We start from the raw sequence: 20,233 nt of genomic DNA on the forward strand, positions 1-20,233 counted from the left end.
TAGGTACAAAATAATCAGGTTGGACATAGTCCCTGTCCCACGTGGGGCTCACAGTTTTAATCCCCATTTTATAGATGACATAACTGAGGCACAGGGAAGTTAAGTGACTTGCCCAAGGTCACACAGCAAACAAGTGGCAGAGCTGGGATTGGAAACCAGGTCCTTCTGACTCCTAGGCCCATGGTCTATCCACTAGACCATATTGCTTCATTTGCTGGGGATGGGGGGGAGGGCGTAATCCAGTGCTTTGGTGGGGGGCGGTCTATTTTGGGTGGGGGTAAGAGATATAGGGTAGGGAGATAAGAGCTCAATCAAGGAATCAATCAATCAATCAATCGTATTTATTGAGCGCTTACTATGTGCAGAGCACTGTACTAAGCGCTTGGGAAGTACAAATTGGCATCACATAGAGACAGTCCCTACCCAACAGTGGGCTCACAGTCTAAAAGGGGGAGACAGAGAACAGAACCAAACATACCAACAAAATAAAATAAGTAGGATAGAAATGTACAAGTAAAATAAATAAATAAATAGATAAATAGAGTAATAAATATGTACAACCATATATACATATATACAGGTGCTGTGGGGAAGGGAAGGAGGTAAGACGGGAGGATGGAGAGGGGGACGAGGGGGAGAGGAAAGAAGGGGCTCAGTCTGGGAAGGCCTCCTGGAGGAGGTGAGCTCTCATCAGGGCCTTGAAGGGAGGAAGAGAGCTAGCTTGGCGGATGGGCAGAGGGAGGGCATTCCAGGCCCGGGGGATGACGTGGGCCGGGGGTCGATGGCGGGACAGGCGAGAGCGAGGTACAGTGAGGAGATTAGTGGTGGAGGAGCGGAGGGTGCGGGCTGGGCAGTAGAAGGAGAGAAGGGAGGTGAGGTAGGAGGGGGCGAGGTGATGGAGAGCCTTGAAGCCCAGGGTGAGGAGTTTCTGCTTGATGCGCAGATTGATCGGTAGCCATTGGAGGTTTTTGAGGAGGGGAGTAATATGTCCAGAGCGTTTCTGGACAAAGATAATCCGGGCAGCAGCATGAAGTATGGATTGAAGTGGAGAGAGACACGAGGATGGGAGATCAGAGAGAAGGCTAGTGCAGTAGTCCAGACGGGATAGGATGAGAGCTTGAATTAGCAGGGTAGCGGTTTGGTTGGAGAGGAAAGGGCGGATCTTGGCAATGTTGCGGAGCTGAGACCGGCAGGTTTTGGTGACGGCTTGGATGTGAGGGGTGAATGAGAGAGCGGAGTCGAGGATGACACCAAGGTTGCGGGCTTGTGAGACGGGAAGGATGGTAGTGCCGTCAACAGAGATGGGAAAGTCAGGGAGAGGACAAGGTTTGGGAGGGAAGACAAGGAGCTCAGTCTTCGACATGTTGAGCTTTAGGTGGCGGGCGGACATCCAGATGGAGATGTCCTGAAGGCAGGAGGAGATGCGAGCCTGGAGGTCTTTAGAAGGAAATGTGATTTTATAAGGGTTTAGAAATGGCTTGCCAGTTGTGGAGAGAGAGAGAGGGAATTTTGGTACATAAGAGGCACTAGATAAAAATATCTTTACTATCATTTTTCATTGAAGGAAATGGGAGAGTAGGGAAATAGAATCGCCATAATGCAGCTGTGAATTCACTCTCCAGATGAAGGGCTGCAGACTGGTTTTTGGAAACCCTTTATCAGTACTTCATTAGCATTTTAAAGAGAACCAATTACAAGCCTTTAAAATTCGGATTTTTTTTTTTTACTAGAGAGGTGCTAATGAGCTCCAAGCATCAGACATGTCAGAGAACCAAGTGAAGGGCAACAGTTCAGCAGTCATGACTAAAACTTGAAGGAGTTTTGGATACAGCGGGTTTGCGGGTATGCAACTAAGATACTGAAGGAGAAATGCCTGCAGCGAACATTTCCCATTTTAGACCACAAGTACTGAGCCTGATTTGGAAGCTCTAACTCCAAGAATAAGCTTATTAATTCAGAAATAACCACTGGTAACATTTACAGCCTTCAGGCAAGTCCACTCTGCTCCATGAGGAATGTTAACTGTAGAAGGCAGCAAAACTTAAAAATCTGAGGCTTTCCCAGAGTGCCTTAACATGTCCTAGAGCATGTTGCATAACTATTATGATTTAAAGTTTTATAGAAGGAATTGCTCAATGCATTATTCAGTTACTTTCCTTCTTTATTAAAGGGGCCTTAGGACTAGAAAAACATGTGTTCTTCTCAGGTTCCTTTCAACAAGCTGCCAGGGTAGGATGTGTGTCAGACTGTGAGCTCCATGTGAGACAGGGACTGTGTTCGACTTGATTAACTGTACCGTCCCCAGCGATCAGAACAGTGCTCAGAGCTTAACAAATATAATAATAAAAATAATAATAAAATGCTTTGGAATGGAAGAGTCGCACCCCACCCTTAACCCCAAAGTACTTATCACATCTCTATAAATTAAATATTATAAAGTATTTGTTTAGATTAATGCCTGTTTCCCCTTCTAGACTATTAGTTTGTTGAGGTCAGGGAATGTAATCTACCAACTCTACTGTATTGTACTCTCCCAAGTGCTTAATATAGTGATGATGATGATGGCATTTGTTAAGCGCTCACTATGTGCAAAGCACTGTTCTAAGCACTGGGGAGGATACCAGGTGATGAGGTTGTCCCATGTGCGGCTCACAGTCTTAATCCCCATTTTACAGATGAGGTAACCGAGGCCCTGAGAAGTTAAGTGACTTGCCCAAAGTCACACAGCTGACAATTGGTGGAGCCAGGATTTGAACCCATGACCTCTGACTCCCAAGCCTGGGCTCTTTCCATTGAGCCACACTGTGTGCTCTGCACACAGTAAACGCTCCATACGTAACACTGTTGATGATGATGATGATGATGATGAAGAGTATCAGCCTTTCCAATTTGAAATCCATTTGCTAGAGCCCTAGGAAAAGCTGTGGCTTCTGTAGGAAACGGGTAACAGGCCTTATTCTTTCCCATGTTAATAAGGGACGTCACATTCATTTACCTAAAAGCTAAACCCCTCCACCCTCAGCGCAACACTGGCTGGAGAGAAGCAAGGGAGAAGAACAGGTGAAAAGATACTTACCTTCGGCAGTTGGCATTTCTGAATTCGTAGTGAACCTGGGGAGGAGGTGAGTAAAAAAAATAAAATTAGGTGACATGAGCAGAGGAAGCACATAAAAAACCCATCATTTGTCAAGGAAAAGAAAAACTGGTAACAAAGCTCTCACAAAGAACACTCCAGGACAACAGGTCTAGTGGTGACTCTCACTCATTTACAATGACCTTTGACCCAGCAGAGTAAGTAGTTCCAGGAGAACTGATCTCTTGGAACAAAATGCGAACCAAGAACCTCCTAGGACAGAGCCTAAATGTCCTATTGAGGGCTAAAACAATTGTTTTTCAGCGAGGTGCTGAGAGTTTCATAAAAACTTAGTTTAGAACTGAGATATACAAAATAAGCATTCTGTGAAGTGGAAAACAGTCATTAGCAAGAAGAATGCAACAGCTACATGCCTAGTGAATATTTGATTTAGACTAACAGGAAAGAGTAGATAACACTTTGGGGATTTTGGTTGTTTTTTGTTTTTTCAAGAGCAAGGGGGGCAGGGGGAATCCTGGCTACAATCCCTAAATCCTAAATAGGGTAAAAACTACTCATCATTTTTGGAAGGTGGTACTATCAAACCGTAGCCATCTTTCAACTTGATGCAATCTCAAATGGAACAATCAAAGGCAATTTCAGCAATTAATAGTAGAGGGTGTTTTTTATGACTCAGGTAACTTCAGCTACATCTTTCTATTTGATCTCTGCTTAATTTAAGAATCCACCAAAACCTTTGGTAAGGGGTACTGGGAACATCACTGCCAGAAATGAATATCTGCATGATGGATTTTATTTACCTACTCCTCCGAGCTGACAGACACACATGCCTACCTATCCGTTTCCTTTCGTTCAGCTGAAGTTATAGGTTGAGTTCTAAACCTCTCAGAAGTTTTTCTATTTTCACCAGGAGAAAAGTAGCGTCTCGGTTTCCGGGACCCTTGTGCCTGTTCCGAACTGGCAGGCAACTTAGCCCTTGCGGTTGACCTTTCAACCCGGGATGGACTTTTAACCATTGGACAGAAAGTGCATAGAAAAGAGAAAAGAGAGAGAAAGAATGAAGAGAACAGCCTACACAGATCAAGGTATCATTGTGTCAACCCAGCGGTTCGGTTAACTCACTCAGCATGCTCCTACCATGCAGAGAAACAGGGTGAAAACAACCCAGCTACTTGCATCATAGATTTTCATTAGCAAGCTGAAGCAGAATATTAGGATTTGACTACTTTCGGATACAGACCGTCCACCCTTACACATGTCGGTGAGCTAAGCTGTGTGCTTCCACGCAGGACGCAATGAGTGTTGAGACAGCGACAGCGCAGTTTTGCCATGGACGTGCAAGTGCCACGCTAAACATCGTTTTGAAACATCACCTACAATTCGGATTTCTTGCTGGCATTGGCGGATTCCAGAAAGGCATTTCGCAGCTGGGCAACAGAGACCCTGGTGTCTACCATGCCAACCTCCCCGTTCAACCCATCTCCTTCCGCACTCTGAAACTCCGGCACGTGTTTGGAGGAGGCCGATTCCTTACTTTTGATTTCCTCTACCTTGGGGGAGCCAGTGTAGTCAGACAGCGAGCGGTTTAGCAATCGGTGCTTCGTCGCAGACACTTCCTGGGCCCGGTCTCTCGACCCAGCGGCCTTGGACACGGATCCGCTCTGAACATACATGACTGCCTCGCTCCGTGCTAGCTTTTCAGGTCGCCGGTACTGAGGAAAGACCTGCGGCGGACACTCCGGGTCATTCTGAAGCTCTGAGCGGCGGGCCCTCTCCTGGCTCCCGACAGCTGAGCTGATGGCCGGCTCATCAGACTGGCTGCTTCCGCCGGGGTCTTCCCTCCACTTCGCCTGCCCAGGCGTCTCCAAAGGCGAAAGGGCTTTTCCGCCCCTCCCATGGGCTTCTCCTAAGAAGGGCTCTTCCTCTCGTTGAGGTTCATAAATCTGAAGGACGGGAGTGGGGTTGGTCTCGACCTCTAGAGCGTCAGGTGCAGGGTGCTGCGTGGAGAAGCTGGCGGAAGCTGGAGCTACAATGTTGCTCCCAGAGACATCTTCTAGGTCATCTGAGGCTACCCGAGTGGCAGAGTGGGCAAGGCCGGCTCGCTGAACGTAGCCATGGATCGGCTGGCGGGCGGAACTGCCCACCTGGCTGGTCACCCTATCAAAAGCGGACGTTTCTGACTGAAGAGACACGTGATGGACTGGCACTGGCTGGTGGGGTCTTCTCTGAGTTACAGGGTCTGAGATAAATTCAGGGCTGCGATGGGAACTCCCCTCTTTCACCAATTTCTCTCTAACCTTTACTCTTTAAGAAACAAAAATGGTTAAAGCTTTAACGTGCAGTAACTACTGAAGGAGATAAAGCATGCACTGAGGTTGAAGTCATTGCCAATTAATATTATCATAATCATAATAAAGGTATTTGTTGAGCGCTTACTATGTGCCAAGCACTGTACCAAGCACAGGGGTAGGCACAAGATAACCAGGTCCCACATGGTGCTCACAGTCTACGTACGAAGGAGAACAGGTAACGAATCCTCACTTTGCAGAGGAGGGAACTGAGGCAGAGAAGTTAAGTGACTTGCCCAAGATTACGCAGCAGGTTGGTGGCAGAGCATAGATTAGTACCTAGGTGCTCTGATTCCCAGGCCTGGGCTCTTTCCATTATGCCACACTGCTTCTCTAAAGACAAGAAGGTGACATACATAGGGGAATCCTCCTTGAAATCTCTTGGTTAAACACAGTGATGCCAAAAACACATTTCTCGGGCAAAATTCTCTGCGCCTCCATCAGGTCATAATCGGAGAACCATTAACCCAAAGCACCGTGTTTTCAATACCACACAGATATAGCACACCTATCCTTCATAAGAACTTCAAGCTTTGCTCTCAGTTTCCTGGAAAAGGAACTCTTTAACATCTGTCTCTAATTTTTCACATATCTTCATCCTATGCCTACTGGGCTACATTCATTTTCAAAGAAAATGCTTCAAAGAGCCCCTCCTTTTACAGGATCTTAGAACAGACTTATTACCCAAGGGTACATAAAAGGCTGCCACAAAAACAAAAAAAGGCAGGAGCCGCTAAAGCATGAAAAAAGTCACATCCTGAAAGATAATTTGGGATCTCGAGAAAGCCATAAAGGTCAGGGGTAGATTTTACCCAGTGTTCAAGGCTGGAGCCAAGGCTGCACTGCAATGCACTGAGAAACAGGACACCGAGTTGAGGAGTCCAAGGGCAGAAACTTATAAAGCGGAGGTAACGAGAGCCCTCAGAAGGGATGGCCTGCGATGGCAAGACACTGGCTTGGTGTTAGACCGCTATTCACTTAATCTTTGATGAAAACAGTCAAATTCGGCAAAGTAACCCAAATATCTTGGGGGAGAGGGGGCTACCAAAAGGCATGTTTAGAATTTACCAAGTTTGACTTTTTAAATAAGTACTTAAGGCACATTTAAATCAACAGGAAAAAAACAGAACTGCCTGTGAAAGCAACAAATGCTACTCTGAGATCTCTACCCCAAAAGGGTTTCTTCAAGCATCAGATACCTGGCCAGGAGAATAAAAACCTGTTGGGCCAATTTTGGAAAATTTTAAACTATCCATAAAACCAACCTAATCTAAGATGAGGCTGGTCAGCATGGATATTTTCACTAATTCTATGAACAACAGCTTGTTACCAATGGCACACAGGTTTTGTCCAACTGGGCTGAGGATCGCTATTGATATATCATGGTTTTCATTGTGGGATAGAAAATGCCCATGATGATATGATGCTTCACATTTTAATGTTAAAAGTACACCTGGAAGGCAGAGTATTCTGAAAGCCTCAGAAAAAAAATACTTGTTTTTGTGTTGTTTTTTTTTCTGAGAAAAGCCACTGAAGGAAAGTTTTCAGATTCATCACATTTGTGAATCAACAGGAAAGTGCAAAGCAGGCAGAGTTCTCCCCTGGAATGTGGGAAGACAAATTGGTTGTGCTGTCAACTGCAATATGGGAACAATTTGGAAGCTCTGTACAAGGCTGCTTAGTCTTTCCTGTGACATTCATTCTTTCTCCTCCTTCCTCATCTCCCTGCCCACACCCTTAAAAATGAAGCAAAAAAGACTTGTCTCTTTCTTACCCCCACCCTTAATTTGCTATTAGAAGGCACTGTTTAGAACGGACCCTTGGTTCCAGGGTAAGAGGAGGAGAAAAATGGGTCAAGGAAAGACTAACCAAGAGGAAAAATGTGGTAGAAGTGAGCCATGATCAGGAGAAAAGCAATGATGGAGAGAATGTTAGGTTTGCTCTTTAGTCCCCCAAAAGAATTCCAAACTAGGCAAAGTAGCTGTAAGTTGGGGAAGAGACTGGGGGAGGAGCAAAAAGGGGAAAATGAGGAAGCAGGGAGAAATGGGGTGGGAGGAGGGAGGTGGAATGGTGGAAAGGGGGAAGGGAAGAAGACAGGAAAAGACACAGGAGCACAACAGGAAGCAGGAAGAGGAAAGCAGATGATCTAGAAATAATTTTCAGCAGCCATTTATCCAACACGCCATTCTCCAACACATTGTTGTTAAGAAAGGACTACAAAGGCATGTTAAATGAGGGGAAAGGCAACAACGGAAGGGCTGGTAAGGCAAAGGGATGAAAGCAAGAACGCATCACAAGCCAACCACACTGCTACAGTTTGAGAGATACCTGGAAGGCCAGTTGATAAGTGAAGGTGTGTCTCCTTCCGAATCTCTCTGAAGAAACCATTCATGTTTGGGTTTTCCTGAACTACTATACACAGAAAATAAACCTTCAGGTAACTTACTAAGAAAATTTGAATGCCAACTCAGGTTAAAATGGAAACCAAACCCATTTAAAAAAATTTTTAAATAACACTTCAGACTTCCTAAAATGCAAAACAGAAAATTGGCTGAATCTGCTCCAGCCTGGATTCTCAGAGCATGAGCAGATCAGCAACAAGTGGCACTTACCACAACAAACGTACAAATATAAAAACCATCAAGTATTTCAGAAATCACCAAAGGATTTTTTTATGGTATTTGTTTAAGCGCTTAAGGCACTGTACTAAGCACTGGGGTCCCTACAAGTTAATCAGGTTGGACACAGTCCCTGTCCCATAGAGGGCTCACAGTTTTAATCCCCATTTTACAGATGAGGTAACTGAAACACAGAGAAGTTAAGTGACTTGCTCGAGGTCACACAGCAAACAAGTGGAGATTCTATTTGCTCAAGTCAAAATAACGCACCCACACATTCACATATACAAACGTTCATTCACTAAATATTCCTTTAGTTCATGCTCTGGTACAGCGAAAAACAGTTTTATCTTGGATAAACATACAATCTATCTCAGATGTAAATATACTCTAATTTCAGGTAACATTTACTAAGATGCAGTCATGGAGTCAAGTCCTGAACTGCTGTCTGCATCAAACCAGGAGAATAAACTGTAGAAAATGGAGGAGGTGCCTTAAAAGTGGTAGCAGAAACCCATGGAGCCTGAGTTCACTATATCTACTGTAGGTTTCCTTGTAATTTTCCTCTGTCAAATAATACAACAAACCCAACTGCTTCTGGTAGCCTTAAACAGTAGGATCATTGATCAAGGTACATTTTGGTTATACTAGGACCTAACCTTTAGCTCCAGTGAACAGCAACAACTAAAAGTTGGCACCATTCCGTCTCTTAAAGATTAATATGGACTAAATTTCAAGGTAGCATATTTTCCACTGTAAAACTTGTGCATCTAGGTCTTCTTTAACCCTAAAGTGTAAGCTTGTTATGGGCAGGGAATGTGTCTATTTATTCTGCTGTATTGTGTTCTCCCAAACTCATAGTGCAGTGCCCTGCACATAATAAGTGTTCAATAAATATCACTGTTTGAAAGGAGCCCTCAAAGATACAAGTGAAGTAAACTGATTGGTTTGCTACAATTTATGCAACAACACAGAATGGAGGAAAATATTATTTCCATAAGAAGAAAAAGCATACATAAACCCAAGTGCCTTCACTAATTCATCCTCACAATTGTGAGAGTTGCGGGGGCAGAGTTAAGGGAAGCAGTGTGGCTCAGTGGGAACAGCATAGGCTGGGGAACCAGAGGTTGTGGGTTCTAATCCTGGCTCCACCACTTGTCAGCTGTGTGACCTCGGGCAAGTCACTTAACTTCTCTGGGCCTCAGTTCCCTCATCTGTAAAATGGGGATGAAGACTGTGTACCCCACGTGGGACAACCTGATTACCTTGTGTCTATCCCAGCGCTTAGAACAGTGCTTGGCACAAAGTAAGTGCTTAACAAATACCAACATTATTATTATTATTATTATCTCCATCTTACAGATGTGAAAATTGAGGGTGGAAATTGTCCCATGTCCCAAAGTGAAAGGGAAAACAAAGGTTAGGACCCAGGTCTCCTTTGCTGCAGCCCAGACTTCCTTTTGCCTCTATCATTTTGAATAATTTCAAGTTCATTCTGCAAAAGAACTTTGGTTCCAATGTAGTTTCATTTGTCAAATGTGCTATTACTCTTTAAATAAAGCCCTTCAAATAAAGCTTCAGATGCTGACTCCAGGATATATAGTAGTTCCCACCACTGTGATACAGCAAATTCTCTGGGTGTATCCTAGGCAATCCTAGGTGAGCCCAAGATCAGTTAGACTCAAAGATATTTACTGAGCGCCTACAATGTACTGTGTACTAAGCACTCACGCAAGTACAGCATAAGCAAAAACCATGGTCTCTGACCTCAAAGAGCTTATGGTCTAATTGGGGAGATAGCAAATTATTTATGAATAGAGGGAGTAGGAGGACAACCTGGTAATATCAAGAATGAGGATGAAATAGATGAACAATTAGTAATGAAAGTATATTTATATATTCCACTATCTCTTTATATTGATAAATATACAATAGATATTGATAGACATCAATCAATTGTATTTACTGAACGTATACTCTGCACAGAGCACTGTAGTAAGTGCTTGGGGGAGTACAATATAACTATATAACAGACACATTCTCTGCCCACAAAGAGTTTACAAGTCTAGAGGGGGAGAACTGGCATATACTCAGTTCTGGAAAATGTGCCTTGTAAAACATGCACTTTATTTACAACGTGATGACTAGAAAATTAGGGAACATTCTTATAATGATGTGAGCCTGTCTAGGTTGCAAGTACCATGTTAAGAAGAAACTGCACGCATGCATGAACAGATGCAGATGGCCTCATAAGAGCGCAGACTTCAATGTAAGCTTATCCTGACGTTGTTTTACAAGGAAAACTGAGTGTGGCTGTAAGTAAATACCCAAATGCCAAAGGTGGCTGTTAGGTTGGCAAGACTTGGGAGAGATGGGAATTAACTGGTGAAGACTTCCATTTTAATCAACAAAGGCCACTGTCCCAGGTCTGCCCCCAAACACAATTGTTTCCCCTCAGCTTGGTCCTATGGGTATTGATCCTCAACTAAAAGCCAGGTTTGACTCTAATGCTGCACTAATGTGACTGCTGCCATTATGGAAAAAATCCCATTTAAAAACAGGCTTTCACTCTTGACAGAGCTGAAACATCAGTACCAGAAAACACAAAACTATGGTTCCATTCCACATCCACTGTGTTTGGTTGTGATGGAATCACTGTCAGGGTCTCAGCCTTACTATACATACAATGAACAGTTGGAACAGTTCCTATATTTATACTGTTTGGAAGAAATCCTCCAATGATGAATCTCTCAAAAACACAAGGGTTTGAATTATGACCTTAAAATTTTCCTTGATTTTAAATAAAATACAGGAAATTCTCACACAGAGTACAAAAAAATCAACACCACACAAGGAGACCCTTGGTAATTAATTTATAAATTTGCTTTGCCCCCCTTTTTTTAAAAAAAAAGTCATTTGGTGTAATTAGCAGTTTAGTTCTTTCTTTGCGATGAATATACTCAGAAGTCACAGTCAAATCATTAAAATAATTCTTTGAAAGAGCTATGAGTCTGCCTTGCTCTATTTTAAATTTCAGTATGTCTGGCACTTAATTTTTCCTCTATATTACAGGCACAATAATGGGACCACACATTGCTAAGCAATCTGTTCTAGGTTGTTTTTTTCCTTCCCTTTTCCAAAGCTTGAGTCAAGCTTTCTCACACCAAGATGAAAGTGGTCAATTTTAAAATATTTATATTGGTAGAACAGCCAAGTGCTAATTTTTGAATTCTGATTCAAACCATGCCTTCTGGCTCCCAGAACACGTGAATCAAAGGTCAGAACTGAACAGTCTTTGACCCCAGGGCCCAAAATTTGGGAACTACAATGGAAATTCCTGGTTGGAGTTTCTCCCAAGATGACAACCTTGATTTTAACAGCTTGAGACAGCTGAACTAACTTCTAGAATTGGATTTTTAAAAATCTATTAAGAAAAACCACAGAGATACTGAACTGATTCTGGAGTTAGTGGGGCACTGATCCAGAGATGCAGAAGTGAGTTTTCTACATTGACCTTTAGACAGGCTAGACAAACGAAATCAACTTGCACTAAAATGGAATGGAGACTGGCATGGTCATGGGGAGGTGACTGCCTTCAAATGCTATGAAAACTGAATCTGATCACTTACACAACTGAATCCCCCTTTGGGAATGCATACTGAGGCCAAAAGAATAAGGACGCTTTCTTCATACCAGGCCTTTGGGTAGGGTGGTGACCTACCATAATTTCTTTGTTTAAATGCTACTTTTCTGGATAAAGAGATCAGAGGTTCAGAGTTGAAAGACAACCTCCCCCGCCCTTCGAAGCCTTACTGAAGACACATCTCCTCCAAGAGGCCTTCCCTGACTAAGCCCTCCTATCCTCTTCTCCCACTCCCTTTTGTGTCACCTTGACTTTAGACTGTGAGCCCACTGTTGGGTAGGGACTGTCTCTATATGTTGCCAACTTGTACTTCCCAAGCGCTTAGTACAGTGCTCTGCACACAGTAAGCGCTCAATAAATATGATTGATGATGATGATGATGATGACTTCCTCTGTTTATTCATTCCCCCTCCCAATCCCTCAGCACCTATGTACAAATCTGTAATTTACTGATTTATATTAACGTCTGTCTCTCCCTATAGTCTGGCAGGGAATGTATCTGTTTATTGCTATATTGTGTTCTCCCAAGCACTTAGTACAGTGCTCTGCACACAGTTAGGGCTCAATAAAATTGACTGACTGACAACCTGGGGCCCAAGCAAGACACTGAGCCATGGCCCTGTCGCCCTTCTGTGTAGGTGTTTCTGGGGCCAACGCCTTGGACTGAAGCCTTCTAGACTGTGAGCCCGTTGTTGGGTAGGGATGGTATATATTGCCAAATTGTACTTTCCAAGAGCTTAGTACAGTGGTCTGCACATAATAAGCGCTCAATAAATACGACTGAATGAATGAATGAATGAATGAATGAATGAAGCCCCCGCCTTACCAACCTCCAACCAATCAACCAGGCCAGCCACCTATGTGCCCCCTGACTGGGGACCAGGCTGAACATACTGGGATGGGGCAGGTGCAGGACTCCAACCGGCATCTAGAGATGGGAGAGGAATCATTTTGCCAGGCTTTTGCCTTAGGATCTTACTTTAGGGCTTGTGGTTGTTCTGATTCTGACTCAGATGATCTTTTGATGGCTGACACTGGCCAGTTTTGGGTTGTGGGGAATATACTGGGAGGGGCTTGGTAGTTCTCCAACTTTTCTCTGGTCTTATTTCTTAGGTGCCAAACTGGGCCAGGGTACCTGAGGACTAACAGGAATGACCGTGAAGTATCTGGAAAGGAGAAAGCACTCTATGACTGTTCAACAATGACCCCAGGAATTAGCTAAGCCAGTTGTGGGACTGTACGTGTGTACATGCAAGGCAGCAATAATAATAACAGTAATAATAATAATAATTGTGGTATTCATTAAGTGCTTACTACATGCCAAGTACTGTGGTAAGCGCTAGGGTAGAAACAGGATAATCAAGTTCCATATGGGGCTCCCAGAGTTAAGTAGGAGTGAAAGCAGACACAGAATCCCCATTTTGAAGATCAGGGAATTGAAGCACAGAAGTTGAGTGACTTGCCTAAGATCAAACAGCAGTTAAGTGGCAGTGCCAGGATTACCTGTTCTCTTTCCACAAGAAAAAAGTAGTCTCCACAGCCTCTTTAACTAGAACCACCACCTTCCTTTTGCTTTTGTTGAGGAAGTGGAAGAAAGGTTCCTTATCTGGGGAGGACTTCTCCAAACAGGACTTAATCGAGGCAATGTGGTTGAGAGATGGGCCATCTGGATTGAGTCCACTCTTGGAAAGGGAGTGAGCATGGGAGCAGAAAGAGAGGCGCATTGGAAAGTAAAAGTTAGGAAAGTTCACAGTTACATTCCACTAGAATGTAAGTTCCTTGAGGGGAAGGATCATGCCTGCCAACTCTCCCAAGTGCTGGTTTATTCATTCATTCATTCATTCAATCGTATTTACTGAGCGCTGTGTGCAGAGCACTGTACTAAGCGCTTGGGAAGTACAAGTTGGCAACATATAGAGACGGTCCCTACCCAACAGCGGGCTCACAGTCTAGAAGGGGAAGACAGACAGCAAAACAAAACATATTAACAAAATAAAATAAATAGAATAAATATGTAGAAGTAAAATAAATAAATAGAGCAATAAATATGTACAAACATATATACATATATACAGGTGCTGTGGGGAGGGGAAGGAGGTAAGGCGGGGGGGGATGGGGAGGGGGAAGAGGAGGAGAGCAAGGAGGGGGCTCAGTCTGGGAGCCTCAGCCCCAGGTTTAGCATTCGGTACACAGTAAGTCCTCAAATAATAATTATTATAATTACCATTGCGGTATTAATTAAGCACTTACAATGTGTCAAGCACTGTTCTAAGCACTGGGGTAGATAAGAGGCAATCAGGTTGAACATAATCCCTGTTCCACATGGGGCTTACAGTCTTAATCCCCATTTTACAGATGAGGCACAGAGAAGTTAAGTGACTTACCCAAGGTCACACAGCAGACAGGTAAATGCCATCATTCTTATTCTCTGACTCCCAAGCCCGTGCTCTTTCCACTAAGCCATGCTACTTCTCATACTATTGATTGACTGATTGATTGAACTGTCCCCTAGCCATCTGTAAACTGAGGGGACTATTCACCGTACAGACTCCCATGAAAACAAAGTGGATAAGCACTGTTTCCTGGAATGTTCTTAGCGAGCCAGGAACAATAGTAACCCGCTGGTCTGACAAGCAGACCAATGACTGTAATAATAACAATAACAGTCCTTTTTAAGGGCCTACTGTGTGCAGAGTACTGTACAAGAATCCACCCACACTGGGAGATGACAGAGGGGGAACATTAAAAAAACAACCAAAAAAACCTCTTTGTCATCGATGTTTGGTTACAACCAAGAAAGACAGTAACCACGGATAGGGCCCCAGGGGAAACTTAATGGTGTAATGAGGTGGGAAGAAGCACAGCTAAATTTCAAAAACAAAGCAAAACAAAACAAAATCGGTCTATTCATGACTAACTAGGTTTTGGAAAATAAGTCTCTGACTGAAAATGTCATACAAGTCCCAAGAACATCTTGAAGCAATGCGACATGGTTTCAATTTCATTCCCTTGGAAACCACAGGATTAAAAGAAAACCAAGTTAGCACTTGGATGAGACAAAACAGCATGTCTCCCCCTGTTTATCCCGAATGCGTGTTAACAATGAACACTTTATATATTTGACTAGAAAAACCCAATCTCTGATAAAGAGAAGACTGGTAAATTTCTTCCCCCACTGGGCTTCTTCAGCCCCAGCAAAGGGAGACCTGATTTAGAAGGGGGAGAGGAGCTGGCCAGGGGGATATTAAGCTGGATTCCACCATCCTGAAAGACCATCTGAAATGTGACGGCTTGTCTGTTGGCTTGCCTGTTTTCAGGGGCACTGGCTACCTGCACTCCAGCTTTTCCCAGTTTCTCCTGCCCATGGAGAGATGGGTTTGTATCAATCAAATAGGAGAAAAGTGGACAAGTCTCCTGACATGTCTTTCCTGGACATCAAGTGGCTTATAGCATCTCTTACAGGCTGGATGTCTGGTAACCCTTCCCTCCTGGGAAAATAGCATGTCTTTAAGTGCCAGGAATTCAAATCAAGGAAACCTCAACAAGAACATTTCAACTGGCCTCACGTGCCGATGAACCTTGTCTTTCCTCCCACACTCTCCTCCTCCCCACTTTTCCATCTTGACGACAATACTATCATACTCCCTATAGCTGAAGCCCACATCCACACTGTCACTCTGCTCCAACACCCAATCTACTGTCAAAACCTGTTGATTCTCTCAAACATTTTGTGGCTTTGCTCCTCTCCACCCACACAGCTTCCTTCCTGCTTCAAGCACTCACCGTTACCGCAATTAGACTATTCTATCAGTCTCTGACATCTCTATTTTTCAGCCCATGCTCCATTCCCAGATAATCTTCCTGAAGTGTCGCTCAACAACTGTCTCCTGTCAAAACCCTCCAATAGCTGGCCAGGTCCCTCCACATCAAAAAAAATCTACTTACCATTGGTTTCAAGTGTTTCCACCCATTCTCTCCACCCTACCTGATTTTCTCTCCTGACCCATTCCTCTCTGGCTTGTCTGCACTCTTTGCTCCTCCCAAATCCTCCTTCAAACTGCAGGTCATTTGCTCTCACTGGCCTTTAACCCCTTGCTCACACTGCCCACCCCCGCCTCACCCCACCTCCAGCCTGGAACTTCCTTCAACTTCAAATCTATCTCTCAGCCTTGCCCAACTTCCAAGCCCACCTATCTTTTTGTTTTGTTTTGTTGTCTTTCTCCCTGCTTCTAAGCTGTGATCCCGTTGTTGGGTAGGGACTGTCTCTATTTGTTGCCGAATTGTACTTTCCAAGCACATAGTACAGTGCTCTGCATACAGTAAGTGCTCAATAAATATGACTGAATGAATGAATGAACTCTTCCCCACTATCAACCCATTGGCCACCTCTAGACATCTGCATTTATTAAAGACCAGTCCTCTGCCCTTGGGTTTAAATGTACTTTTGAATGAATTGTGCATTTATTGATTTTAATTCCACTACTCAAATACTTTATGTCTGTCTCTCCCCATTAGAATATAAGCTGCTTCAGGACAGGGGTTGTACCTGGTGCTTCTGTTGTACTTTCCCACACTGTAAGTACAGATCATTACTCAAAAAATTCCTCTTTACTACTGCTAGGCACTCAAGAAATTCCCCTTCTACTTCTACTACTTTGGAAGGGGTCAATCCCTTTGGGATCTTCATCACCTGGAATGCAGGAATTGCATATCCAGGGTAGTGGGTTTAGTAGTAGTAACAGCATTTACTGAGCACCCACTGGGGACACGGCCCTGCCTATACACTGGCACTTCACCTACACAAACATATTCATTTGAAAATCTTTCTAGAGCCGTAGAAAGGCAAGTAATAGACGGAAAAATGCTCCTCATGGGGGACATATTTTGCTATTCATCGAAATCTACTTTAAAGTAGCATTTTCAACTCTCCTCTTTCTCCCTTTAGAATGAGTCTCTAACCAAGTGTGGTCCCCAGGGGGTTTGTTATAATTTTTTTATGAGTTTTCACTTTGGCTGTTTAAAATGAAAGTCACTTTTTAAAAGTGGCAGCTAGAAACTGGGCTTGAATGATCTTTCTATTAAACAAGTAGTAATCATACTAACTCAGAGCTTTCTTCTAAAGCGCTCAAAGGTGTTATTTGTGTCATTATATAAATTCTCCCTAATCGTTTCCCTAACATGCTATTAGTGAGACTAGGAGATTAGAATGGATTTAGAAGAAAAGTTGGGTTGTGGAGGCATAAATTCATAAAGTCAGGGGGAGGAGGCCTTACCACTTTCTGCTAGTTCATTCTTCTAACCAGAAAAGAGAATTCTAAAGTTCACACTACACTTCAGGGAGCAGATGTAACCTTTTAAACCATCCAGTTCCAGAGAAGACTTCCCTTCTCTAGGTGGGGTTTAGCCAGACTTGCATTAAGCTTCCATGTTATTCTGCAAGCAAGCCACCAGTGGTATTTAGTGAGTGCTTACTGTATGCGGAGCACTGTACTAGGGTCTTGGGAGAGTACGATACAAAAGAGTTGGTAGAACTAAGCAACTAAGATAGCAACTTGTTTGGATAAGGGCAGTGATGTGAAGGCAACAAAAGAACTGAAAAATACCTACAAAACTTTCCCTAAAACCAAATTCACATACTATGTCCTTTATCTTTACTCAGAATCAAGTGTTTGACAGCTGTTTCACTTCAAGGCTAGAATCACTCATTTCAATTGAAGTCCTCAAGCTAAGCCCCAAGATTTGGAAGCCACAGTTGAAGTGCAGGAAAAAATGATCCATCTGATGCTGCAGGAATTAAATTTCTCATCCAGACCACATCAGACAGATTACCTTGCTATTTTCATAGGAGAAATGGGCAAAGGGGTGTAAGAAATTGCTCCTTAACAGCTTAGCACTTGAGTAGAGACAGTGTCTCAGACAAAAAGTATCTCCATGATATACTGGCCTCTCAATAAAACCAGAATTCCTCTGAAACCACATTTCCAGGCTCCAGCTTTTAAAATATTAAGCTGCTTTCCCCCACTTAACATGTGCTTTATTGTGGCAGGAAGACATTATTTTGCCTTCTGAAGGATTCCATTTTCCAGAGTAAGATTTTTGTTTCTCAAAGTACCAGATCGTTCCTACATTTTGACCTTTAAAATGTGATACTGCCTATTCGGAAGAGGAAATCAACCGTCACAATTTCCACTCTGCTGATCTTAGGGAGTTCCTTCAAAATGGGGTTTTAATTGACAAAACTTCTTATGTGATTCAAAAACGAATGGCATTACTGCCAAGTCAGTTTGGGCCCGGGTAATTTCACAGTGCCTGAGTTTACAAAATCAATTCTGGACACAAGGTGACCAAATGACCTTGCCAGAGCAGGCTAGGTAGTGGCAACCATGGGCCAGGCCCTGAGATGGGAGTGTGAAGTGTAAGCTCCTTGTTGGCAGAGACTGTGTCTACCAACTCTGTCTCTGTCGTACTGTCCTCTCCCAAGTGCTTAGTATTGTGTTCTGCACATAGTTCGTGCTCAAAAAACACCATTGACTGATTGCTTGAAAAAAGGATGAAGGAGGATACGGGCCCAAGGTGGCCTTATCTGCTGTGCAGCAAACTGCTTGTATGATACTGAAGCTTGGGTGAGTAGCTGGGGATTAGAGGAGTTGTTATTCCTCCCAAGTTCCACCGCTCCTTCCCAACTCTATCCACACACCCTTCCTACTACCTTTGTCCTACTTCCCCTGACTCTTTCCTTTGTCAGTCCCCTTCCCCAGTGCTCCGCTACCCCCTCTTTCTCATTCAGTCCCATTGGGGAAGAAAGACATACAATTTAACACCACCCACCCCTCTCCCTTTTCATTAGCAAAATGAATACTCTTCTTTGTGTTGGATAAAATGAGCACAGCCTTTATTTAGCCAGTTAAATTCCTCATTTTGGCAAGATTATTGAAGGTACATTCAGCTGGGAAGGAGCGTGGCCTAGTGGAAAGAACATGGGCTTGGCAGTCAGGGATCTGGGTTCTGATCCCAATTCTACCACTCGACTGGTATGTGCCCCTTGGCAGGTCACTTAACCTCCCTTTGTTTCTATTTCCTCATCTGTAAAATGGGGATTCAATCCCTGATCCTCCCTCCCCCTTAAAATATGAGCCCCCCGCTGGGTCAGGGACTGTCAGACTTGATTATCTTACATCTACCCCATTGCTTTACTACGGTATTTGGCATATGGCAAGAGCTTATCATTATTTTTGAGCCAGAATCTGTTTGGCTAGAACATGACGGGACTAGAGGGGAACGTTCTTCTGACAACAGGAACCTGCCCAAGTATGGTGTCACGTGGTGTTGGAAGAAATGGTTGTTCACCCGTAATACTACAGTGAGAGTTTGCCTTAACGCGGTTGCAAGAACAAAGTCCCCGTATTAGGGGAGAGCTAGGTGTACTATTGTGGAATAACATTATCTTGATTAATTATACACATCAGTGTTTTGAGATTCAGTGGTTCAAAAGAATGAATTCAAAAAACTCTCAGGCAGGATAGCCTTGCCCTAGCTTGCATGACTTTATAAACTCTTACCTAAGCTCACTTCAAACAACCTGCGCAGGGATGGCCAACATTTGGAGAGCTGGCATTTCTGCTTACAGAAACAATGAAGTCTTCCAGAACCTGCCCACCCATCCACTTAAATCCATCAATAATATTTACTGAGAGCCTACTCTGTGCGGAACACTGTACTAAGCTTTTGGGAGCAAACAATACAACAGAGTTGGTAGATAATAATAATAATAGTCATCTTTATTACAAGCTTACTATGCGCCAGGCACTGTACTAAGTGCAGGGGTAGATACAAGGTTGTCAGGTTGGACACAGTCCCTGTCCCGCATGGGGTTCATAATCTTAATCCCCATTTTAGAGATCAGGTAACTGAGGCCCTGAGAAGTTAAGTGACTTGCTCACGGACACATAACAGACAAATGGCAGAACAGGGATTATAACACGGGTCTTCTGACTCCCAGGGCCGTGTTCTATCCACTAGGCCACACTAGGCTTCTCCTAGATATGTCCCCTGCCCAAATGAACCGAACCCAATTAGGATTGGGACAGGGATCTAAAACCCAGGCCTCTGGGAACTTTCTAAATGCCTGACCTATGCTCAGGTATGACCCCACCATTAGTTCTCAAGTGGTTAACTTTTTAAAATATTACTAACGAATTTCAATCCAGAAGTCAGTGACCATCCCAATTACAGACTCCTTAATTTTGTACGATTCTAATATGTGTCATTCTCCCATTGGGGTCCTTGCCTGCGTTCCCTGCCACCCTCCTGGAGCACCTGCTTCACTCTCTGCTTGGGCCATTCCCTATTCTGCTTGGGCCCCTTCCCTTTGCAGCTGCTGTTTCATGCAGGAAGGGGGACGCTCTGGCGTGGGGTAAGGGAGGCTGAGACCTCTGTTACCCTTCCCAGACACCGGGAGTCCTCTGAGGCACTGGAAACCCACAACAGGGCAGGCTCAAAAAAAACACACCTCCAGCTTCCAATCCAGAAG

At 43.8% G+C, this 20,233-nt stretch overlaps 1 protein-coding gene across 4 annotated transcripts in view; it reads right to left on the minus strand.

Annotated features, from left to right (window-relative positions):
* Positions 1-20,233, minus strand: part of SVIL (supervillin) — a 292,499-nt gene that overhangs the window by 49,678 nt on the left and 222,588 nt on the right. For 2 of the 4 annotated variants that reach the window (XM_038755658.1, XM_038755659.1), the window contains 4 exons: positions 7,771-7,854; positions 4,472-5,398; positions 3,929-4,099; positions 3,077-3,111 (listed from right to left, as the gene is read on the minus strand). In XM_038755658.1, coding sequence (XP_038611586.1) covers positions 3,077-3,111; positions 3,929-4,099; positions 4,472-5,398; positions 7,771-7,854 — 1,217 coding nt within the window. The remainder of the gene's footprint in view (positions 1-3,076; positions 3,112-3,928; positions 4,100-4,471; positions 5,399-7,770; positions 7,855-20,233) is intronic. The other 2 variants (XM_038755660.1, XM_038755661.1) reach the window with 2 other exon arrangements.

This window comes from Tachyglossus aculeatus, chromosome 13, assembly GCF_015852505.1.
Source record: "Tachyglossus aculeatus isolate mTacAcu1 chromosome 13, mTacAcu1.pri, whole genome shotgun sequence".
Taxonomy (NCBI): domain Eukaryota; kingdom Metazoa; phylum Chordata; class Mammalia; order Monotremata; family Tachyglossidae; genus Tachyglossus; species Tachyglossus aculeatus.